The 26,678-nt window shown below is 43.9% G+C and overlaps 1 protein-coding gene across 1 annotated transcript in view; it reads right to left on the bottom strand.

Annotated features, from left to right (window-relative positions):
- The window catches only part of ADAM12 (ADAM metallopeptidase domain 12), a 771,113-nt gene that overhangs the window by 50,855 nt on the left and 693,580 nt on the right, over positions 1–26,678 (bottom strand). Inside the window, exons 18-19 of the mRNA XM_073552776.1 lie at positions 14,195–14,303; positions 8,597–8,732 (exon numbers count right to left, since the gene is read on the bottom strand). Coding sequence (XP_073408877.1) covers positions 8,597–8,732; positions 14,195–14,303 — 245 coding nt within the window. The remainder of the gene's footprint in view (positions 1–8,596; positions 8,733–14,194; positions 14,304–26,678) is intronic.

Raw genomic sequence — 26,678 nt, 5'->3', positions numbered from 1 at the left:
AAAGATTAATATGGGCAAAGGAACACAGACATTGAACAGAGGAAGATTGTAAAAAAGTGTTATGGACAGACGAATCCAAGTTTGAGGTGTTTGGATCACACAGAAGAACATTTGTGAGATGCAGAACAACTAAAAAGATGCTGGAAGAGTGCCTGACGCCATCTGTCAAGCATGGTGGAGGTAATGTGATGGTCTGGGGTTGCTTTGGTGCTGGTAAAGTGGGAGATTTGTACAAGGTAAAAGGGATTTTGAATAAGGAAGGCTATCACTCCATTTTGCAGCGCCATGCCATACCCTGTGGACAGCGCTTGATTGGAGCCAATTTCATTCTACAACAGGACAATGACCCAAAGCACACCTCCAAATTATGCAAGAACTATATAGTGAAGAAGCAGGCAGCTGGTATTCTTTCTATAATGGAGTGGCCAGTGCAGTCACCAGATCTCAACCCCATTGAGCTGTTGTGGGAGCAGCTTGACCGTAAGGTATGCAAAAAGTGCCCATCAAGCCAAACCGACATGTGGGAGGGGCTTCTGGAAGCATGGGGTGAAATTTCTCCAGATTACCTCAGCAAATTAACTGCTAGAATGCCAAAGGTCTGCAATGCTGGAATTGCTGCAAAGGGAGCATTCTTTGCCGAAAGCAAAGTTTGAAGGAGAAAATTATTATTTCAAACAGAAATCTTTTTTTCGAACCGTGTCAATGTAAGGACTAGATTTTAAATTCATTTGGCAACTCTTTTGATTAATAAAAGTATGAGTTTTCATGGAAAACACAAAATTGTCTGGGTGACCCCAAAATTAGGAACAGTATTGTATATATGTATTCTATGTGTATATATCGTATGAGTGTTCTCCGTATGGTGATCCGTATGCAATGCGATTTTAACATGAGCTTTTACGTACAGCAGTTCTCTGTCATTGACACATCGTTTTTGAAATGATCTATTCTTCAAAACATATATATATATGTTGGCCATATATGGTGGCCCTTTTGAAGTCGGCCATTTTGGATGCAACTTTATAAGTGGCCCACCCAGGTGTATCCATATAAATGGCCCACCCTGTATATATACAGTCATATGTTAAAGTTTGGGCACCCCTATTAATGTTAACCTTTTTTCTTTATAACAATTTTGGTTTTTGCAACAGCTATTTCAGTTTCATATATCTAATAACTGATGGACTCAGTTATATTTCTGGATTCAAATGAGGTTTATTGTACTAACAGAAATTGTGCAATCTGCATTTAAACAAAATTTGACCGGTGCAAAAGTATGGGCACCCTTATCATTTTCTTGATTTGAACACTCCTAACTACTTTTTACTGACTTCCTGAAGCACTAAATTGGTTTTGTAACATCAATGAGCTTTGAACTTCATAGCCAGGTGTATCAAATCATGAGAAAAGGTATTTAAGGTGGCCACTTGCAAGTAGTTCTCCTATTTGATTCTCCTATGAAGAGTGGCATCATGGGCGCCTCAAAACAACTCTCAAATGATCTGAAAACAAAGATTATTCAGCATAGCTTTTCAGGGGAAGGATACAAAAAGTTGTCTCAGAGATTTAACCTGTCAGTTTCCACCGTGAGGAACATAGTAAGGAAATGGAAGAACACAGGTACAGTTCTTGCTAAGCCCAGAAGTGGCAGGCCAAGAAAAATATCAGAAAGGCAGAGAAGAAGAATGGTGAGAACAGTCAAGGACAATCCACAGACCACCTCCAAAGACCTGCAGCATCATCTTGCTGCAGATGGTGTCACTGTGCATGGGTCAACAATACAGCGCACTTTGCACAAGGAGAAGCTGTATGGGAGAGTGATGCGAAAGAAGCCGTTTCTGCAAGCACGCCACAAACAGAGTCACCTGAAGTATGCAAAAGCACATTTGGACAAGCCAGTTACATTTTGGAAGAAGGTCCTGTGGACTGATGAAACAAAGATTGAGTTGTTTGGTCATACAAAAAGGCGTTATGCATGGAGGCTAAAAAACACAGCATTCCAAGAAAAGCACTTGCTACCCACAGTAAAATTTGGTGGAGGTTCCATCATGCTTTGGGGCTGTGCGGCCAATGCCAGCACCGGGAATCTTGTTAAAGTTGAGGGTCGCATGGATTCAACTCAGTATCAGCAGATTCTTGACAATAATGTGCAAGAATCAGTGACAAAGTTGAAGTTACGCAGGGGATGGATATTTCAGCAAGACAATGATCCAAAACACCGCTCCAAATCTACTCAGGCATTCATGCAGAGGAACAATTACAATGTTCTGGAATGGCCATCCCAGTCCCCAGACCTGAATATCATTGAACATCTGTGGGATGATTTGAAGCGGGCTGTCCATGCTCGGCGACCATCAAACTTAACTGAACTGGAATTGTTTTGTAAACAGGAATGGTCACAAATACCTTCATCCAGGATCCAGGAGCTCATTAATAGCTACAGGAAGCGACTAGAGGCTGTTATTTTTGCAAAAGGAGGATCTACGAAATATTAATGTCACTTTTATGTTGAGGTGCCCATACTTTTGCACCGGTCAAATTTTGTTAAAATGCAGATTACACATTTTCTGTTAGTACAATAAACCTCTTTTGAATCCAGAAATATAACTGAGTCCATCAGTTATTAGATATATGAAACTGAAATAGCTGTTGCAAAAACCAAAATTGTTATAAAGAAAAAAGGTTAACATTAATAGGGGAGCCCAAACTTTTACATATGACTGAATATATATATATAATGTTTTGAAGAATATTTCATTTTAAAACAATGTGTCAATGACCGAGAACTGCTGTATGTAAAAGCTCATGTTAAAATCGCATTGCATACGGATTAAATACGGATCACCATACACAGGGCCGGAGTCAGCATCTGGTGCACCTGGGCAAGTGCCGGGGCCCTGAGCAGGTGGGGGGGGCCCACTCGACGTCAGAGACACCGGCGTACTATGAGGGGCCCTGTGTCAGTGCCCGGTGCCCATGGGTTGGCCCCCCCTGCTTGCTGCTTGCTCAGGGCCCCAGCACTTGCAATACTTACGTCTCTCTGCTCCACCGCTGTGACGTCTTCCGCGTTTCCTGACAGTGACATTCACATCAGAGAGCACGATGATGTCACGTCTGTGTGCCCTCTGCCTGAACAGTCACAGTGCAGAGAGCTGGAAGATGGCGATGCTGAGGAGTCCAGAGTAGAGCAGTGCCCAGCGAGGAGAGGTATTTCATTATTTTTAATGTTTGGAGCAATATATGGGGAGCATTAAACACTGGAGAATTATATATGGGGCCCATCATACGCTGGAGCATCATCCATGGGGCCCATCATATACTAAAGCATCATATGGGGTTCATTATTTATGGGGCATTACATGGAGCCCATTATATATGGAGCATTACATATGGGGACCAGTATATTTGGGCTCATCATACACTGGAGCATTATAAATGGGGCCCATTATACACTGGAGCATTATATAGGCCCATCATACACTGGAGCATCATCCATGAGGAACATCATACACTGGAGCATAATAAATGGGGCCCATCATACAGTGGAGCTTCATATACGGGGCCCATTATACACTGGAGCATCATATGGGGCCCATTATATATGGAGCATTATATAGGCCCATCATACACTGGAGCATCATCCATGAGGAACATCATACACTGGAGCATAATAAATGGGGCCCATCATACACTGGAGCTTCATATACGGGGCCCATTATACACTGGAGCATCATATGGGGCCCATTATATATGGAGCATTATATAGGCCCATCATACACTGGAGCATCATCCATGGGGACCATCATATACTGTAGCATTATGTGGAGCTCATCATATACTGTATGGAACATTATATTGGACAAATTATTTATGGAGCAATATATGGGGCTCATTATTCTGTATGGAGAAATATACCGGGCTCATTATTCTGTATGGCGCACTATGTGGTGGCCATAATACTGTATGGAGGAATATACTGTCCGGTTTTTGAGCTATTGTAGAATTTAAAATAGATATCACTCATGTAATGTAAGAAGTGAAGTATTTGTCATTGTACTATACCTATATTTCTCTGCCGTATCGGAGCATCATGAATTGTGGTATGTGTTAAAGGGGCCCACTGAGACTCTTTGGCCCAGGGCACACGAAAACCTGGAGCCAGCCCTGACCATATGGAGAACACTCCTGCGATTCGGACCAATTTTTCACACGGCAAATGTGACGCCCACCTAATATGGAGTACTGAACTGGGGTCTGATTAGGAATCTGATCTGGGGTTTGATTATTTTGAGGTTTGATCTGGGGTCTGATTAATTTAGGGGTCAGGTCAGACCTCTGATTAAATGGGTGGTTTGGAACATTTAAATGTGGACCATCGTGGTGTGCGGAACTTGCACATCTGATTATTTAGGAAATATAAATGTGTCTGCTTGATGCTCGTAAGTGGTAATCTATTGAGATTTCAGGGATTGCTGACATATTTTTTCTTCAGTAATGGTTGGAAATCTCATTGTGGAAAAATGTTCTTGTTCTTATTCAGCAGAACAGTTCTATGACCCGCCAATTTTTTTTAAATTTATATCTAACCTTTAAAGGCTATGAACAACTTAAGTCAGGCAAAAATGTTTTTTTTTTTTTTTTTTTCATATGTTACCTTTTAACTATTAAAATTGCATTGCATCAGTTTTATTTTCAGGCTGTGTATTTTTGGTGTGTATCTAGGGTCCAGCCTCATATGTCAGCACAGCTGCATGTATTTCCTCTTTATGTGTCCTCATTTTCTGTAGCCAGTTTTCTCTGCACTCCCTGAGACTGCACATGCTTTCTCCCGCTGTCCACACTTTGGTGATCTGTGTTCAACCTTCAGCCTGCTACTATCTCAAACACTGAGCAAAGTGAGGGGAAAGCAGGGACAGTCATCAGAAGCAGGAAATCTTACACATTTGTAACATTTTTGTACATTTCTCAGCTAAATAAAGTACAGACACTCTGCAGCAAGAAAATGGTGGCTTAACTTTGCTTTTAAGAAGCGAATGAACAATAAAAAATATTCTGTGCAATGGTGCACATAGCTTTAAAAAGGGAACCTGACAGCTGATTCATGCTGCCAAGCCATGGGCAGTATGTATTAGTGTCTGGCTCCGTCATTTCAGCTTGGTATGTTTTACTCTTGTCCCCGATCCGCTCCCCTAGAGTGATTGGTCTCTTCCTATATATCTGTCACTCACAGGGATAAGGGCAGGGAGAATCCATGATGACAGCTGTCAGGTTTTTACCTGATCCATCCAATCATTTTAGCACTATGGACATAAACACTGCTTTTAATCTATGCTTGCTTTCCTTGAATGGAAACATTCTTTTTCACATCCTGAAGCCTTTGCAGCTTCCATCAAATCTTTCTGTTCATTGACAGCGGAATTAAAGGATCTTCAAAACGGTGAGAAATTTCTACCCAAAGAATTCAGAAAAAGGAGGAACGGGGGAGAGCAGCAGTTACACCCAAGCTCCGATGCCCGAGTGTGGCCAAAATCGTATTTTGGTACAAAAGAAGACACCAGTATTGTGAATGGTACTTGGTAGGTGGGGCCCTCTTGCAGACGGAGTATCATCTCTTACAAGAAAACCTGTTATAACATATGTTGCTTCTCGCTGCATAAAATGTGCCTAGAAGTTTGCCTTCTGTGCCATCTCCCTGAAATCCTGTTGTAATTTATTTATTGTTATTTAATTAATATTTACTCTACAATTGCTCCTACTTTTTTTTCAAATTTATTATTAATTGCCCTAAATATACACACTGCTCAAAACAATAAAGGGAACACTAAAATATCACATCCTAGATATCACTGAATGAAATATTCCAGTTGCAAATCTTTATTCATTACATAGTAGAATACGTTGAGAGCAATAAAACATAAAAATGATCAATGTCAGTCAAAATGAATATCCCATGGAGGTCTGGCTTTGGAATGATACTCAAAACCAAAGTGGAAAATCAAACTACAGGCTGATTCAACGTCAGTGGAAATGCCTCAAGTCAAGGAAATGATGCTCAGTAGTGTGTGTGGCCTCCACGTGCCTGTATGATCTCCCTACAATGCCTGGGCATGGCTCCTGATGAGGCGGCAGATGCTCTACTGAGAGCTCTCCTCTCAGACCTGGATTAAAGCATCCAGGGCCGGCGTTAGCACCTAGGCAAGTGCCGGGGCCCTGGCGAGACGGGGGGCCCACTCACGCTGTCTGGGTACCCGCCACCACGCCCCCATGCGCCCGACCCCATCCTTCACCCTCTCCGAGAGCCACTGCAGCTAGCAATGAGTAATCGCTAGGCTATGTTGTCTTCTGGCACAGGACCTGTGATGAGGTCACAGGAGGGGAGGAGTCAGTGGTCACATGATCAGAAGCCGTGTCTGCAGGACGTGTCTGCAGTTTATGTGTGGCGTCGGGGGGGGTTTACAGGGGGAATGTAGCAGAGCTGTGTGTGTATGGACAAGGCAACTGTTAGGTGGATTCATAACTGGCTTAGTGATCGGACCCAAAGAGTGGTCGTAAATGGCTGCACATCCAGTTGGAAGAATGTCTCAAGTGGGGTACCACAGGGCTCTGTCCTGGGCCCTGTATTGTTCAATATCTTTATCAATGATTTAGATGAAGGAATTGAGGGTAAACTGATTAAATTTGCTGATGACACAAAGCTAGGAGGGATAGCTAATACTAGAGAAGGGAGAGAGAGGATTCAAAAAGATATAAATAAACTGGAGCAGTGGGCAGCAACTAACAGAATGTTTTTTTTAACAGGGAAAAATGCAAAGTACTACATCTGGGCAATAAATGAAAAAAGCATATACAGAATGGGAGGGATAGGGCTAAGCAACAGCTCATGTGAAAAAGACTTGGGTATACTAATAGATCACAGACTGAATGAGTCAACAGTGTGATGCAGCAGCAAAAAAGGCAAATGCAATTCTAGGATGTATTAACAGAAGCATAAGGTCTAGATCACGTGAAGTCATTATTTCCCTCTACTCCTCTTTGGTCAGACCTCATCTGGAATACTGTGTCCAGTTTTGGGCACCACATTTTAAAAAAGACATCAACAAACTGGAGCAAGTTCAGAAAAGAGCGACCAGAATGATGACCGGTCTGCAAACCCTGTCTTATGAGGAAAGGTTGCAGGAGTTGGGAATGTTTAGCTTGCAAAAGAGAAGACTGAGAGGAGACTTAATAGCTGTCTACAAATATCTCAAGGGCTGTCACATTGTAGAAGGATCATCTTTATTTTTATTTGCACAAGGAATGACTAGAAGAAATGGGATGAAACTGAATGGGAGCAGACACAGATTAGATATTAGAAAAAACTTTTTGACAGAGTGATCAACGAGTGGAACAGGCTGCCACGAGAGGTGGCGAGTTCTCCTTCAATAGAAGTCTTCAAACAGAGGCTGGACAGACATCTGTCTGGGATGATTTAGCGAATCCTGCTTTGAGCAGGAGGTTGGACTAGATGGCCCAGGAGGTCCCTTCCAACTCTACGATTCTATGATTCTATTATTCTATAGAGCAGAACTGTGTGTGTATGGAGCAGAGCTGTGTGTCTACAAGGTGTACGGAGTGGAGCCGTGTGTGTATTGAGGTTGTAGACATGGCCTCATGCTACTGTGCTATACCTCTAGGAGTGAGAGCAATGACAAAATGCAAAAGTGACCAAAACAACATCCAAAAAGAATAAGAAAAGAGAAATGGTCTGTGGTCACCCCCTGCAGAACCACTCCTTTACAGGGGTTGTCTTGCTAATTGCTGATCATTTCTACCTGTTGTCTGTTCAATTTGCACAACATCAGGAGAAATTGATTCACAATCGGTGTTACTTCATAACTGGACAGGTTGATTGCACTGAAGTGGGATTGACTTGGAGTTACATTGTGTTGTTTGAGTGTTCCTTTCATTTTTTTGAACAGTGCAAATTTCTTCCTGGTGCAAATGTCCTTGTTCTCCTGAATCCGTCATTGTTTTTCTTTTGTTTCTGCTCCTCTCCATTCTTGAGATTTGGCCCTTTCATCCTTGTATCTAGCTCTATTCTTTTTAGCCAAGTGGGCTTGGGTTGTGAACTCTTATCTATGGGTGTCTCCTTGAAGACCTCACCCAGTTGGCTAAAATAGGCTAGATCCGTCTACAGGGAAGGGAAGGCCATATCTCAGGAACAGAAAGGCGCGGGAACAAAAGAAAAACATTGTCGGATTCAGGAGAACAGCGGCATTTATACCAAGTAAAAAAAAAAATATTTATGGTAAATCTTTATACAGGCCAGGTTGCCATAGATAATATATGGCTCCTCCGTACGACACTGTATTTTCCGTAAATAGCAATGCTCAGACATACAAATTGAAGCTTGCCACAATATTTTTCTTGTGAATTACCGTATATATTTATCCATTAAATATAAAGATCTCCATATTTCTGTGGGCGCTATCTATATTACAACACAGTTATGTGAATGAGGCCTAATACTTCAGACCTAAAGCAATTCAGTTATTACAATATTTTTTACAACACAGCAATGTTGGAATGAATGAACTCATCCATCGTGGTTACTTACCTTAATTTTTCAATGGTGGTCTTCTTATTTGCAAAAATCCATCTAAATACAGTTCTTCTTTTGAGGTATATAATAAAGGTGATAGCCGTTATAAAAACGATTGTTACCAACACACCAGTCACTAAACTTCTTTTATCTGTAAAACAGAGGGGGCACATTTGGTGACATATAGCATCAACATCTCCCAAAAGAATATCACAAAATCATGTTTTTGGTTTTTTTTAGAAGCATATAATCTTGTGCCTGACTTATTTCAAGGTTAGTCGCATGAGGAACGGTAAGGCCTCTTTCACACATCAGGTTTTCGCCGTCAGGCGCGATCCGGCACTTTTGACAAAAACCGGATCCGGCGAAATGCAATGCCGGATCCGGTTTCCCCCCATTGACTTGCATTTGCGCCGGATCGTGCCGGATGGCCATGCGTTTCATCCGGTTTTCGCCGGATCCGGCAATGTGTCGCAATCCGGCATCTGGAAAAAACGGCTACTGTAACATTTTTTTGTCTCCGGCGAAAAAGCCGGACACGCCGGATCCGGCGTGTCTGGCATTTTCACACAATGAAAGCCTATGAGCGCCGCAATGCGCCGGATCCGGTTTTTTGGGTCTGAGCATGCTCAGTAGCTCTGCCCACAAGACACATATATAAAAGCATGACAGTGGGACCCTCAGCCACACCCAACATGCCACCCAAGACAGCAACCAGGCGCAGGAGAAGGCAGGAGACCACTGCAGCACCATCAGCACCACCACCACCCCAAATGGAGCAGCAAAGGGAACATGCTGAACAACAGGAGGGGAGTCCAGCAGCAGATGAGAGACTGTAATTATCAAATCCCCCATTCCTCAAAATTAGGGCCATGGAATATCAAGATATTCATTGGCCCTTTGTTTCTCTTTATTCAACAGCCGCCCAAGAGATGGAGCAGCAGCAGTGGCAGCACTGGCAGCACTGGCAGCAGCAACAGCACCACCCACAGCCATGGAGTCTGGCCAGCAAGAAGACAGCACATCTTCTTCTGGGAGCCCTCCCTCGCATCGTCAGCGTTTGACGGTAAGTTTTTATTTCCAAAATCCATCATCTCTGTAATATATGTCTATTCATTGCCTTTTATTTCAAAACAGGAATCACAAGATGAAGAGGAGCTCCCAGAAGAAGAAGGAAGGGGTGGACAGACACCTGGAGTGAGCTCACAATTGGTAAGTTTTTTGCATCAAACGCAGAAACACAACATCACACTACACACAGCACATAGAAAACAATGTTCTGCAGACCACACACAGCAAACAAATGCCAACATCCAAACACATAAATTTTTTTCTTTTCTTCTCTAGTCTTCCCAATCTGGTGCTCGGCCAAGAGGTCCTCGCAGTGCCTCCCAGGGTCGTCGGCGACAGCAACGTGGCGGTCACCAGCGTGTAAGTATAATATTTAAGTGAAATTTTGGTACACTTTTTATTTCATGTCTTAAAGTGTGGTGACTAATTTTGCTATTTTTCTATTTTACTTTAACAGCCTTCACAGCGTGCTCCAGACTCTGACGGTGAGGATGGAGGAATTGATGTTGACCACCTCATCGATCTCGTCAGAGAAAGGGAGCCGCTATGGAATATGGCTGACCGCCGCCATGCTGACCTGATCGTTACCCGACGACTCTGGGAGGAAATCTGTTCGGTCCTTGTGGCCCGCTGCGAGGACCTCGATGCTCGGGCCCAGATTAAAGAGCGTAAGTATATACAGTACCGGTTGCTTGATGTAAACCAGCGTTTCCCGAACTCCAGTCCTCGTGGTCCCCACGGATCATGTGTTCAGGATTTCTATTTACTTTGGAAATCCTGAAAACATGACCCCTGGGGACCATGAGGACTGGAGTTTGGGAAACACTGATGTTGTATACTAACCACTTTGTCCTTTCTCGTTTCAGGGGACAGAATTGTGAAGCGGTGGCGGTCTGTGAGGGATCGTTTCAAGAAGGAGTTCAATAAAGAGATGCGGGCCCTGAGTGGATCTGGAGGACGCAGGAGCAAGTACAAGTATGCACGAGCCCTGTCGTTCCTCCGGGATACAATGGTCACTAGAAGGTAAATATTACGCACCACATGTAAAAAAAAAATGTTTAGATGTAAAATTTTTTTTTCAGCCAGGGCCATACCATGTCAGTATTTTAATTGTTTTTTTTTCTCTTTATTCCACAGCACGGTGAGCAGCACTCGGGAGCCTGCACGATTGGACCCTTCTGAGGCGATCCCTGAGGAGACCGGCACCGAGGGACACTTCGACCGCCCCGGTACATCTGCACCTTCCCAGCCTTCCCACACATTCGACCCATCTGTCCCATCCACCAGCACAGGAGCATCGTGGCCGCCTACATTACATGAAGCTGCTGGTGAGGAGATCGCTTTCCCTTTACCCCACCCTTCTGCCCCTGCCACCTCTAGTACACCTGCGGGTACTGGGCGGCAGCGGCAGAGGGGTCAGGAAAAGACTTATGCGCCAGAGTTCTTGCATCTGAATGCATCTTTCCAGAACTGTCTAAAAGTCTTGTCAGAGCAAATCTCCGCAGGCTTTCAGCAGATCAACTCCAGCATTCTGGAGGTGAAGACACTTCTGCAAACCATGCATTCAGAAGCAAGATCTTCGCCAAACCACACCTTTTTCAGGCCTGTTGTGGAGCGCATGGAAACGCTATCTCCTACCCAGCAGATGCATGTAATGCATTCATGCCACGGTGCTCTCCTGCACGTTATCTCCCAACCTCCTCCTCCCACCACAGTAGTTCCTCCACCTGCACCCCCTCCAGCCACTTTCCATCCTCCCCCTCCTATTACATACCAGCCACCTCCCCAGCACCAGCCACCTCCCCAGTACCAGCAACCTCCCCAGTACCAGCAACCTCCCCAGTACCAGACATCTCCCCACTTCCGGCAACCTGCCCCGTACCAAACTCCTTCCCCGTACCAAACTCCTTCCCCATACAACTTGCCATCAACATAATCTGCTCCTACAGTCCCTGCCCAACCCTCCACTCCACTGCTCACCACCTCTTCTGCCTCCCACATGTCCACCCATTCTGTAGCTTTTTCCACCCCTTCACCTCTAACTGTTCCTTCCCCACCACGATCCCAGTCCTCTCTCCACACTCCCAGTGTCGAAGTGTCCCGCAGCCCCTCCAGCAGTATTTCCACCCCACACTACACAGATTTATAATGTGTTTTTTAATAAAAATGGTCATTTGGTTTAAAACATTTATTAAAGTTTTTTTCACTTTAAAAACATTTTACAAAAAAAAAATATTTTAAATAAAAGTTAAATTATCGTTTTACAATGGTTGTCTGTCATTTCTTTCTGCGGCGAACTATGTTTAAAAAAAAGGTTAAATACAGGGTATTTCAAAGGTAAAAAGGTATTCAAAACCAGGTATATAACTGTGGGTAAATTTTAGCTTTTTGCCACAGTTGTGTTCCTGGTTGTGTTTGAAGCAAAGTATTTCACCTAAAAAGTTGTGTATCTTGTTGGTGATTTCCTAACAATGTACACAACTTTTGTTACAAGGTGAAATACTTTGCATAAAACACAACCAGGTACACACCTGTGGCCTAAAGGTAAAAATAGTAAGACCATGACAAGATAGCCAACTTTGGTTGGCAAAGGTATATACTGTTGGTACAAAAGGTACACAATTTTGGTTAAGGGCACAAATCTTTCACACTCTGTCATCCTGCCAGTGTACTCTGCCTTGAGGTGACATAAAGTATAGTGCAAAATAGTCCCTCATTACTGAAACCGTCACAGAACTTCTAGTGGTAATGTCATGGTAATCTTGCAAGGTGGTTTCTTCAGGTGTCCTCAATGGAAATGGGTTCCTTGCAGATAACAAAATTGTGGAGTACCACGCAAGCTTTGATCACCTTGTCCACAGTTTCTGTCTTGAGGTTGATCGCAGTCAATAGGACCCGCCATTTGGCTGTCAGAATACCAAAGGTACATTCAACCATTCTTCTTGCTCTTGTGAGGCGGTAATTAAAAATGCGTTTTGTTCTTGACAATCCTCTGCTACCGTACGGTTTCAAAAGGTGTTCTGACAGCTGGAAGGCTTCATCCCCTACACAGACAAATGGCATAGGTGGACCAGATGTTTGCGGCAGCGGTCTAGGGGGTGGGAACTGGAAGGTGTTTCCATACAGTTTACGCCCCATGGCAGACAGTTTGAAAACTTGAGAGTCATTTGAGCGGCCATAGGCCCCAATATCAACAGCAATAAATTTGTATTCCGCGTCAGCGATGGCCATGAGGACAATTGAAAAATATTTCTTGTAATTGAAATATTCCGATCCCGATCCGGCTGGCTTTACAATGCGGATATGTTTCCCGTCCACAGCGCCCAAGCAGTTCGGAAACTGACATATCTGTTGAAACTTTTCTGAAATTTCAATCCACCTCTCTGTTGTGGGCTCTGGTAAAAACTCTTCAGCTAAGGAGTCCCACAGTGCACGGCATGTGTACTTCACTATTCCAGATATGGTGGAAATCCCGAGTCTGTACTGGAAATGCAGTGACGAAAGGGATTCTCCAGTTGCAAGAAATCTGTGGGGAATTAAAAAACAATCAATTAGTTTAAAATCACAGCATTACATACCAAAACTGAGCTATAACACTTGGAGATACAAATTACCACCAACAAGATTGCAGTGAAAGTGTGCTCTGATGCGAGCACATCCAATAAATGTGGCTTACCTTAAAGTCACCATCAGACGCTCTGCGGGTGAAACAGAGAAGCGGCAATAGGTGTCCGATTTTCTTATGAGGTGTGCAATGCGCTCCACCAAGTAATCAAAATTTTCCATTTTCATTCGAACATATCCAAAAAATGTATCCGGGTTTCGTCGAAGGTCCATGCAGAGTGTAGAATAGACCCCACGCGTCATTCTCTTGGCTGTGATGGGGTGGATCCACAAACGTCGTCTACGATGCCTGATGCGCTGCTGTCTCGCTCTCTCCTTCTCCAGAACATTCACCCTCAAACGATTCGCCTCCGCTGTAAAATCCGCCAAATTCTTCAAAATATTTCCAATCACAACATCCATCTTCGCCAGTAACTTGCTCTTCTCTCCAACCTGCACTTTTTCCTTTACAACCTGTCAAAGAAGGGCTGTAGGAACACGATATATATAGTTTTTCAGTAGCCAATCCCTGTCGGAAGGCCACAAGGGGCGATTTTAAAAACCGGATCTGGCGTAATCCGTCGAAAAACGGATCGAAAACCAGATGAGACGGATCCGGTTTTGGCTGTCAAGCGCAAGACGGATCCGGCAGAAAACCGGATCCTTCACATCCGGTTTTACTAAACATTTGCCGGATCCGGCGCTCCGGCACGACGCCGGAACGCGCCGGAACGCGCCTGACGCCGAAAACCTGATGTGTGAAAGTAGCCTAAGGAGAACATATCTGTAAGTAGTCGTTAAAGGGAACCTGTCATTAGATTCATGCAGCCTAAAATACGGGAAGCATGAAACTGAGCCTGACTGCGTTATTGCAGCCCAGTACTGTATTTTTCTCTCTGAAATGTTTCAGAGAAAAACAATTGCACAAAAGTCACATACCTGAAGCTCTCATAGGTCCGCTATCCACACTACCACCATAGCCTGGCGTGTCACAGTACGGAGGCGCCCATTCAGCTTCACAGTGACAATTCTTCTTATTATTGCAAACCTTGAAAATGCAAAGAATATATATTAATATTAATTCATGCGAGTGTAGAATTTCAATGCAATACATTCAGAATTGATGCTGATGCCGTATCATAGTCCCAAGCCTTTGCCGTTTACCTTTCCCTTCTGTAGATCGGCGGTCAGAGATTGACGAGGCCTCTTGTAGCTCTGTCCCTCAAACTCCACCAAATTTTGGTGCTGATTTTCTTTTGGATTCTTCACTAGGGACTGCTTAAAATAATAAACCTCCCCCACTAAACTCACCAGCACCCATGGTGCTTGTGTAATTACACTACCCTGGTTTCCCGCCGGACTCCGTATCACCGTCCTCCAGTGATAAAGTGTTGTCACTGGTCACAAGCTTTACATGGCCCCATTCACACGTTCAGTATTTGGTCATTATTTTACATCAGTATTTGTAAGCCAAAGCCAGGAGTGGGTGATAAATACAGAAATGGTGACGTGTTTCTATTTTGACTTACAAATTATGATGTAAAATACTGGTGTAAGAAATCTGCCAACACTCTGGTTTTGCTGCAATTATGCCATGTGTGAACATACCCTTAGTGCTACTATAGAAAAATCCATCTTAGGCCGGTTTCACACGTCCGTTTACATCCGGTACCCGAAAAAACGGTACCGGAGATGTCCGTGTCTGTATGTGTAATACTTGCGGCACACGTGTGGCAACCATGTGCCGCATCAGTACCACACGGATGGGCGCCAGGGAAGAAGAGCTACAGTAAGCGCTGTTCCCCGGCAGTGGGTGCTGAAGAGAGCTCTCATCATTCTCCCCTGCTCTGCCGGCGATCAGCACGAACAGGTGAGAATGATGAAGAGTTATATTAAAGTCAGAAAGATAACAGCAAGTGGGGGCTTTTGGGACTATTACTTCCATTAACCCACACCTGCTGTCGCTATGAACAGTGACAGCAGGAGCGGATGATGGGGGTATTCCTCACCCGTCGCCTGCGCTATAACTAAATAAATTCATGAAAAACCTGACGTGGGTTCCCCCCCTATTTTTGATAACAAGCCAGGCAAAACTCACAGCTGTGGGCTGCAACCCTCACCTGTCAGCTTCTGCAAGGATGGTTATCAAGAATAGAGGGGTCCCCACGCTGTTTTTTTAATTACTTAAATAATTTAAAAAAACAGCATGAGGTCCCCCCATTTTTGACAACCAGCCTTGCTAAAGCTCACAGCTGGGGGCTGATTTTCTCAGGCTGGTAAGGGGCCGTTGATATAGGCCCCCCAGCCTAAAAATAGAAGTCCGCAGCTGTCCAGAAAAGGCACATCTATTAGATGCGCCAATCCTGGCGCTTTGCCGGGCTCTTCCCACTTGCCCTGTAGTGGTGGCAAGTGGGGTGATAGTTGGGGGGGTTGATGTCACATTTGTATTGTCAGGTGACATCAAGCCCTGAGGTTAGTAATGGAGAGGCGTAAATAAGACGCCCCATTACTAACCCCATAGTCACATTGTAAGAAAACACAGACACCCAGGATAAAGTCCTGTAATTGAGAGAATGACACAGACTCCTTTAATAATCTCAATTAAACCATACTTATGACCTCGCTTAATTCCACAAAGCCCTCGATTTCCTGTAATAAAGCTAAAATAAAAAAAGATATACCATACCTGTCCGTCATTCTGTCCCATGCGATAATCCATGTCTGGGGGAGAATTAGTGTTCAACCTGGACGGTGCCAAGATGCGACCGTCCAAGCTGAAAACCACTGGTGAATGAGATGCTTTGAGCACAGCCTCAGTGACGTCACTGAAGCTACGTTCCCAGCCGGGCTGAACTGCGGTGACCTCAGGACCGTGAGAAAATACCAGTGATGAGGTCACCACAGTTCAAGCTCTGTCTTCACAGCAGATCACCGTGAGAATTTGGCATACCGGAGACACAGATGTGTAAAAGAGGCCTTACATTGTAGTATAAGCAGAACCAGGCAAAGACGGATGTCTGAGTCAACTGTTTTGCTCCCATATATCCTCAGTAATATTTCAGTAGTCTGTGACCAGTAGTTAATTACAACTCTCAGCATATCCAGGGAGCTGTAATTTAAAGGACAACTTTGGAGTTTTTTGTTATTGCCCCTACTGTAATGTAGGTGTAGTAAAATACTTACTGGACGCTCTTTTTTCCGTTTCCATCGTTGCGCCGTGCCTCTGCTGCATCATGTGACAACAGCTCTTTGCTCTTTCTTGCCGGCTCACACCACAGTTAATTCCTTTCTTAATGTTAGCCTTGTTCGGAGTCTCAGGTTTATATTGAGAAAATGTCTTGTGGTTCACACAGAAGACGTTGTGTGAGCTGGATGGTCACAATGGGAGTCACATGATTCAGAAGAGTATCGGAGAAGCGCTTAAAACGGCAGAAGATGGCAACCACTACTTCTTATAATGCACTTACTGTACATACACTGCTAATTGCTGGGGCAAAAATAAAATGCCAGTGTGGCTCTTTAACAGCTGGACAGGTACAGGTTGCAGACCATGTTGTTGATCTCAGTCCACTGACTCGGGCTATGGACAGTGATGAGAAGTTTTGTTCTCAGACTTTTCTAATATCATTATCTAGTGTCGGAATTATTCATCTACATTTTACATTTAGACTTTTCTGCCTTTGAAGTAAAATTATAATGTTAGAACATTGAAATGTTAATGAAAATTTGCTCAAGAAAATGAATCTAGCCTAGAATTTAATTTAAAACCTATATTTGATGACTTCTGCCTGTGATGCAAATACCTAATTTGTGAGCCTGAGCACAACCTTAAAGGGAATGTATCACCTGTTATTTTTAATAATTTAAACCAGACACTAGCACATATTCTTTTTTTCTAATCTGTTTTTATTTTTTTCTGTACAGGACTCTTTCCTGAATTGCTGTTAACAGCATTTATAGATATGCTTTATAGAAGCCACATGGACCATAGGAATCTGTAGAATGGAGATGTTCATACAATTTTATAGGAGAGTATTCTAGGCATGTTCTATGATGTTTAGAGGTCACTGTACAGGAGGGGGAGGTGAGATGTGACATCAACTATGGTGACTACTGAATCCTGTGTTTTTTACTGTATATACATTAACGTGTAAAAGTTTAGGTTCACTTGGAAATTATTTTTGAAAGAAAAGCAAAATTTTTTCCAATGAAGCTAACATTAAATGATTCAGAAATATACTCTATACATTGTTAACCCCTTTACCCCCAAGGGTGGTTTGCACGTTAATGACCAGGCCAATTTTTACAATTCTGACCACTGTCCCTTTATGAGATAATAACTCTGAAACGCTTCCTTGGATCCCGCTGATTCTGACATTGTTTTCTCGTGACATATTGTACTTCATGTTAGTGGTAAAATTTCATTCAAATAACTTGCGTTTATTTGTGAAAAAAATGGAAATTTGGCGAAAATTTCGCAATTTTCCAACTTTGAATTTTTATGCCCTTAAATCACAGAGATATGGCACACAAAAAACTTAATAAGTAACATTTCACATATGTTTACTTTACATCAGCACAATTTTGGAACCAAAATTTTTTTTTGCTAGGAATGTATAAGGGTTAAAAGTTGACCAGCGATTTCTCATTTTTGCAACACCATTTTATTTTTATGGACCACATCACATTTGAAGTCACTTTGAGGGGTCTATATGATAGAAAATACCCAAAAGTGACACCACTCTAAAAACTGCACCCCTTAAGGTGCTCAAAACCAAATTCAAGAAGTTTATTAACCCTTCAGGTGCTTCACAGGAATTTTTTTGAATGTTAAAAAAAAAATGAACATTTAACTTTTTTTCACAAAAAAATTACTTCAGGTCCAATTTTTTTATTTTACTAAGGGTAACAGGAGAAATTGGACTGCAAAAGTTATTGTGCAATTTGTCCTGAGTATGCTGATACCTGATATGTGGGGGGGAACCAATGTTTGGGCGCATGGCAGAGCTCAGAAGGGAAGGAGCGCCGGTTGACTTTTTCAATGCAAAATTGGCTAGAATTCAGATTGGACGCCATGTCACGTTTGGAGAGCCCCTGATGTGCCTAAACAGTGGAAACTCCCCACAAGTGACACCATTTTGGAAACTAGACCCCCTAAGGAACTTATCTAGATATGTGGCGAGAGCTTTTAACCCCCAAGGGCTTCACAGAAGTTTATAACGTACAGCCGTACAATTAAAAAAATCATATTTTTTCCACAAAAATGATCTCTTCACCCTCAATTTTTATTTTTCCAAGGGTAACAGGACCCCTAAAGTTATTGTGCAATTTGTCCTGAGTACGCTGATACCCCATATGTGGGGGTAAACCACTATTTGGGCGCATGGCAGAGCTCGGAAGGGAAGCAGCGCCATATGACTTTTATGGCTGGAATTGAGATCGGACACCATTTCGCGTTTGGAAAGCCCCTGATGTGCCAAAACAGTGGAAACCCCCCACAAATGACACCATTTTGGAAACTAGACCCCCCAAGGAACTTATCTAGATGTGTGGTGAGCACTTTGAACCCCCAGGGGCTTCACAGAAGTTTATAACGCCCGGGTGTGAAAATAAAAAAAAAATCATTTTTCCAAAAACATGATCTCTAGTCCCCAATTTTTTTATTTTCTCAAGGGTACCAGGAGAAAATGGACCCAAAAGTTGTTGTCCAATTTGTCCTGAGTACGCTGACACCCCATATGTGGGAGACAACTACTGTATGGGCACACGTCAGGGCTCGGAAGGGAAGTAGTGATGTTTTGGAATGCAGACTTTGATGGAATGGTCTGCGGGTGTCATGTCGCATTTGGAGAGCCTCTGATGTGCCTAAACTGTTGAACCTCCCCACAAGTGACCCCATTTTGGAAACTAGACCCCCCAGGGAACTTATCTAGATGTGTGGTGAGCACTTTGAACCCCCAAGGGCTTCACAGAAGTTTATAACGCACGGGCGTGAAAATAAAAAAAATCATATTTTTTTTCCACAAAAATGATATTTTTGTCCCCAATTTTTTATTTTCCTAAGGGTAACAGGAAAAATTGGACCCCAAAAGTTGTTTTGCAATTTGTCCTGAGTAGGCTAATACCCCATATGTGGGGGTAAAACACTATTTGGGCGCATGGCAGAGCTTGGAAGGGAAGGAGCACCATTTGACTTTTTCAATGCAGAATTGGCTGGAATTGAGATCAGATGCCATGTTGCGTTTGGAGAGCACCTGATGTGCCCAAACAGTGGAAACCCCCAATTTTAACTCCAACCCTAACCCCAGCACACCCCTAACCATAATCTCAGCCCTAACCCTAACCCTAGCACTAATGGGAAAATGGAAATAAATACATTTTTGTAATTTTAGTATTTTTCTCTAATTAAGGGGGTGATAACGGGGGGTTTGATTTACTATTTATGGCGGTTTTTATGTTTGGCGGCTGTCGCACACTAAAAGACGCTTTTTATTGTAAAAATAGTTTTTGCATCATCACATTTTGAGAGCTATAATTTTTCCATATTTTGACCCACCGAGTCATGTGAGTTCTTATTAATTGCAGGACAAGTTGATGTTTTTATTGGTACCATTTTCGGGCACGTGACTATTTTGTTCCCTTTTTATTCCGATTTTTGGGATGCAGAATGAACAAAAACCAGCATTTCAAGAATTTCTTTTGGGGGGTGCGTTTACACCGTTTCGCATGCGGTAAAATTGATAAGGCAGTTTTATTCTTTGGGTCAGTGCAATTACAGCGATATATCATTTATGTCTTTTTTATGTTTTGGCGCTTTTATGCAATGAAAACCATTTTATATAAAAAAATAATTATTTCTGCATCGCTTTATTCTGCGAGCTATAACTTTTTTATTTTTTTGCTGATGATGCTTTATGGTGGCTCGTTTTTTGCGGGACAAGATGACATTTTCAGCAGTACCATTGCTATTTATATCTGTCTTTTTGATCGTGCGTTATTGTACTTTTTGTTCGGCGGTATGATAATAAAGCATTATTTTTTGCTTTGTTTTTTATTTTTTTTTTTAAGGAGTTAAGTAAAGGGGTTAACTAATGGGACAGTTTTATAGGGCGGGTCGTTACGGATGCGGTGATACTAAATATGTGTACTTTTATTGTTTTTTATATTTCCAAAAAATGAATTTATTAGGGAATATTTTTTTTTAATTTATTTAGCGATTTTTTCTAAATTATTTTTACACTTTTTTTTTAACTTTATTACACTGTCCCAGAAGGGACATCACTGTCATGTGTGAGATCGCTGATCTGACACATCACAGATCGCTGTGACAGATCAGCGATCTCACACAGGCAGTGCAGAAGGCTTCCTCATGCCTGCGCTCTGCAGGCAGTGAGGAAGCCGACTCTGCAGGCCCCCTAAGGAGCCCGCTGCCATATTGGGTCCGGGGACCTGCAGGGAAGGAGGCCCCCAGAGCAGTGCAGCACATCGCTCTGCGCTGGGGGTCTCAGGGAAGCACAGAGGGAGCCCCCTCCCTGCCGATGCTTCCCTAAACCCCCGGTACACTGCGATCGTGTTTGATCCCATGAATGGGATAGTATGTCAGATGGCAGAAAGGGGTTAATGTGGTAAATGACTATTCTAGCTGCAAACGTCTGGTTTGTAATGCAATATCTTCCTAGGTGTATAGAGGCCCATTTCCAACAATCATCACTCCAGTGTTCTTATGATACTTTGTGTTTGCTAACTGTGTAAAACTGTGTAAGAAGGCTAATCGATGGATAGAATACCCTTGAAAACCCTTGTGCAAGTATGTTTGCACAGCTGAAAACAGTTTGGCTGATTAGAGAAGCTATAAACCTGACCTTCCTTTGAGCTAGTTGAAAATCTGGAGCATTACATTTGTTGGTTCCATTAAACTCTCAAAATGGCCAGAAAAAAGAACTTTCATGTGAAACTCGACAGTCTATTCTTGTTCTTAGAAATGAAGGCTATTTCATGCAAGAAATTGCCAAGAAACTGAAGATTTCTTACAACGGTGTGTACTACTCCCTTCAGAGGTGTTAGGCATCAGGTTTCTGCGTTTGCTCTGCAGGAATCCAGACCCTTACATTCTGCAGTATCTTGCTGTTTATCTACCGCAGAGGAAATTGCCTTGCAGCAAATCTCTCCAGGGGCTAAGTCCCTCTGTCCTCCTGCTGAGCATGCTCATGAGACGATTTCCCATTGGAGATCGGGAGTCATGTGCTCAGGTCCTGCTCCAGATCTCATTAGTCCATCTTGGAGATCTGTAGGCTTCCGGAAGGTCCCGGCTGCTATAAAAAGCGCGCATGGCCGTTCCGCCATGCACTAGTATAGTCTCTAGTTGCTGCTGTGTGTAGTAGGACGGATGTATGATTCTGGTGAATGACTCATTTGAAACCCCTTCCCTCTGATATTACGTATGTGGACAGGGACTAAGCTTAGAGTCAGCGCCAGCGCGCCACTACTACATCATCCACAGTTGCTAGCGTCCGACATTGCACTTGCGTACTAGCTTTGTCGTCTAGCGGCAGTGTCCTACGCTGCGCTGCAGTTGCAGCCCTCCTTGGCGTCTGCAGTTGCGACGTCGCACGCACGGTAGGTCTAGACGGACGCAGTTCCGCTGTCTTTGGCTCTGCTCCTGTGACCAGATACCGTGATTGCATTTACTTTGAGTACTGTGACTCCAACAGGCTCAGCCTTATTGTATTTGTCTTTGTTGGCACCTCTGTGACTTAACAGAGATTGCTCTGCGCACCTGGGTGACGTTTAACCCACGTGCGCATTTCCGCCATATTGCTTGCCTGCCACCACTTAGCAGCAGTAATATCATCTACTGCACGGTGGACCCCGAGTGGCGAACGCACTTTATTAATATTTTCATTTAGTGCGTTCCGCCATTCCCAACAAGAGGAGAGCACAAACAGGCTCTAACCAGAGTAGAAAGAGAAGTGGGAGGCCCCGCTGCACAATTGAGAAACAAGACAAGTACTGTACATTTGAGTCTGTAGTTTGAGAAATTGATGCCTCACAGGTCCTCAACTGGCAGCTTCATTAAATAGTACACATAAAACGCCAGTGTCAACGTCTACAGTGAAACGGCGACTCCGGGATGCTGGTATTCAGATTAAAGGAAAAGATTAATATGGGCAAAAGAACACAGATATTGGACAGAGGAAGATTGGTAAAAAGTGTTATGGACAGACGAATCCAAGTTTGAGGTGTTTGGATCACACAGAAGAACATTTGTGAGACGCAGAACAACTGAAAAGATGCTGGAAGAGTGCCTGACGCCATCTGTCAAGCATGGTGGAGGTAATGTGATGGTCTGGGGTTGCTTTGGTGCTGGTAAAGTGGGAGATTTGTACAAGGTAAAAGGGATTTTGAATAAGGAAGGCTATTACTCCATTTTGAAACGCCATGCCATACCCTGTGGACAGCGCTTGTTTGGAGCCAATTTCATCCTACAACAGGACAATGACCCAAAGCGCACCTCCAAATTATGCAAGAACTATTTAGGGAAGAAGCAGGCAGCTGGTATTCTATCTGTAATGGAGTGGCAAGAGCAGTCACTAGATCTCAACCCCATAGAGCTGTTGTGGGAGCAGCTTGACCGTATGGTACACAAAAAGTGCCCATCAAGCCAAACCAACTTGTGGGAGGGGCTTCTGGAAGCATGGGGTGAAATTTCTCCAGATTACCTCAGCAAATTAAATGCTAGAATGCCAAAGGTCTGCAATGCTGGAATTGCAACAAAGGGAGCATTCTTTGACGAAAGCAAAGTTTGAAGGAGACAATTATTATTTCAAATAAAAATCTTTTTTTTGAACCTTGTCAATGTCTGGACTGCATTTTAAATTCATTTGGCAACTCATTTGATTAATAAAAGTATGAGTTTTCATGGAATACACAAAATTGTCTGGGTGACCCCAAACTTTTGAACGGTAGTGTAAATGTGTTATGAGTCACTGTACTGGAGAAGGGGAGATGTGACATCCTCTATTGTGAATGGTGGATCCTGTGTTATATACTGTATATAGAGGTGTTATCTGTCATTGTACAGGAGGAGGAGGTGAGCTGTGACATCAGCTATTGTGAATGGTGGATCCTGTGTTATCTACTATATATATAGAGGTGTTATCAGTCATTGTACAGGAGGAGGTGAGCTGTGAAATCATCTATTGTGGATCCTGTGATATCTACAGTATATAGAGATGTTACCAGGCATTGTACAAGAGGAGGTGAGTTGTGATATCACTTATTGAGAATGGTGGATCTTGTGTTATCTACTGTATATAGAGGTGCTATCAGTTATTGTAAAGGAGGAGGAGGAGGTGAACTGTGAAATCACCTATTGTGAATTGTGGATCCTGTGTTATGTACTGTATATAGAGGTGTTATCAATCATTGTACAGGAGGAGGAGGAGGTGAGCTGTGACATTACCTCTTGTGAATGGTGGATCCTGTGTTATATACTGTATATAGAGGTGTTATCAGTCATTGTACGGGAGGAGGTGAGCTGTGATATCACCTATTGTGCTCTGTTGTTTCAGTTCTTCTACTCCATGTCTTGTTATTCCAGCTCTGCCACATCAGCCACTGAAGTTCCAATAAGTTTACCTTGTTGCACCAGTGCCACAATAAGTTTACCTTGTTGCACCAGTGCCACCTGTCCGTATTGCAATACACCTGCTCATCTAGACCAAGGGCTTTAAGAATTCACCTATCCAGGTGGGAAATAACAATGTTTCCATTAACAGCACAATTGTGAGTGCAGCTCTGAATTATATTTCAAAGTACAACTCAGGATCAGTACTGGATAAGTTAGGCAGGCTAAAGGCAGTTTTGATCTGAGATTCCTTGGTCCCAGTGTGGGAGAAGGGGCCCCCGTTGAGTGACCGGGCCGGAACCAAGGGGACCATCATTTAGGTTCCGGGGCAGGTTGTTTCCGGGGGACAGAGTTCAGGGCCGGACCGTTGAGACTGACAGATGGGCTGGGGGAGGAGCCTATATAAAAGGGGAGAACGCCAGTCACAGTGAGTCAGCAGAACGGGGAAGAAGGAGCAGGAGATCGTGGGAGTGTGTGAGAGCCAGAGCGACGTACAGAGACCTGAGAGGAGGACAGAAGCAAGTGGGACACTTACACTGGACAGCAGGGGGACGGCGCCGAGTCGGCCGTCAGAGAACCACTGCTTCGCTTCAACCCGCGGCCTGCCCACGGACACTCCAGCCCGCGGCCTGCCCGTGGATGCCTGCGGCTATTGCCGCCACACTCCAGCCCGCGGCTGCGGCCTGCCCGCGGCTGCGGCCTGCCCGCGGTCATCTGCGGCTGTTGCCGCCACACTCCAGCCCGCAGCTGCGGCCTGCCCGCGGTCATCTGCGGCCGTTGCCGCCACACTCCAGCCCTCGGCTGCGGCCTGCCCGCGGTCACCAGCGGCCGTTGCCGCCTCACTCCAGCCCGCGGCTGCGGCCAGTTAACTGCAGACGGCAGCCACTAGTTCCCTGCTTCAGTCCGTGGCAAGAGTCGGGCCGTCGTCCGCCGCGGACTCCCTGTTACAGCCGCTGGCTGCGCTGGTGGTTTGTCAATCGCCACCCCGCTTCGCGACCGCTTACCCCCGTCCGGGATTGCGGCCCATCTGTCCAAGAACTCTTCCGGGGCCTGTTGTGCCCCTGCTTCGCCTGAGCGTCGGAACGCTCAAAGACTTCGCCAGTTCTTCAGCAGCTGGGCCCAGCGGCTGCTACGCCGAAGAACCATCACCCAGGACGCCGAAGATGTCAGGACAGATAAGTGACATTATATAACTAAGGACCCGTAGTCGGCCATACCGCGGCCCTATAGTGACCAGCCGTTGCCGGGGTAGTCGTGTTCATATATATCCATGTTTGCTTGTGTGGAGTCCCTGCGAGGACAATCCCTGTTACCCGTTTGGCTGCTTAGACTAGTCACCTGATCTATACTTATAAAAAGTTATCACCAAAAGCATAAAGTGTCGCGTCTCGTCACTGCATCCCGCGTACCTGCTGGTACCACACCACCAAAGGAAATGATTTTGCAGGACCCCCCTGCACCTAGAGAACGCTATGGAAAACATATGCATACCTACCTAGATCCACTAGGATCTAATAGACTTTTTGTCACTCACCCCATAGGAAATTGATCCTAGTGTTAAGTGATTGATTCCAAAGTCATCTCCAAATGGGGATGTATTGGGTCCGACCATTGGGACACCTTCTGGCACTAGATCTTGGGCTCTGACCTGTGGTGCTCTGCTGGATCAGTCCAGCCATGTCTAATGTACGATATGATTTCTATGCATAAACTATCAATACTATTTTTACAGACTTCACGCTGGAGTAACTCACAGACTGTTACTTCCATGTACTTTTTGTTTTTTGCCGATTTCTCCCTATTAATACAATACATAACGTCTCATCTACCGGTTCTTTCTTTCCTGGCACACTGCAGTAGGCTCTCTGTACTATAGTTTAGCATTTATGCAAAAAGGAACATCTAAAATGAGAGTAAAATGTGAATTTCCAACACGTACGCTACATGCCAGGATGAGAAATTAGCTTCAAAGTCAACCAAGGCAGTGTGGCGCTCTCCTACTCGGCATGTGGTCCCTGAAATGACTTTTAAGTTATTTTCTCCATGTTTATTTATTAGCTATATGGCTCGCTATTCCAGTTTTCTACTAATCCCAAAATATTCAACTATTCCGTTTAATCCGGTATATAATGCGCACGCTTCATTTCACGCAAAAGCATTTTAACACCTTGGAGTAACTAATGAATGCATTCTGTTGGTGTGTATGAACCTTCATTATCATCGGGAATGAGAATAACTAGACCTGAAAAGGACTTAAGTATTGGTATAAATTGAAGCTCCTGTGTCCTGATGTAAAATCCATACAGAAAGTTTTGGCATATTGGAGAAAACGAGACTCAGGAGAAAAACAGGGAAACTCCATGCGAATGGCCTTGGTTGGATTCCAACCCAAGTAACAATGTTGACCGTCGATCCACCGTGCTGTCCACCTGTAACTTGTAGACCATATGGTAGAACCATTAGTGTTGGTGAGAAGAAATGTTTTCCTATGGCCAACCTATGGTAAAGTGGTTGTTTCGCTTAAGATAGAGTTTTAAATTCTGATGATGTATATAATAAAGACCATATGCCTGCTATTGAGCGAGAAGAGGTCTAGTTGATGATGCAACATGAAGCTCTTGGCCTCAATGAAAAATCTCTAACTGTGCCCCAACCGAGCAAAAGTCTTTATTAGTCTTCTTTTAGGGACAAAGGGTATCTATTGGGACCCTAGGCTCCAGGGTCACGGTGTGACGGCAACACATGTTCCCACAATAGTTACGCACTTTGGGGTCTACTCAATGTTGGTCATAGTTT

The sequence above is a fragment of the Dendrobates tinctorius genome, unplaced genomic scaffold, assembly GCF_039654945.1.
Source record: "Dendrobates tinctorius isolate UK_male_01 unplaced genomic scaffold, ASM3965494v1 ptg000196l, whole genome shotgun sequence".
NCBI lineage: Eukaryota > Metazoa > Chordata > Amphibia > Anura > Dendrobatidae > Dendrobates > Dendrobates tinctorius.
Note: the sequence above shows the minus strand (reverse complement) of the source record. Positions and strands in the feature narration are given on the sequence as shown.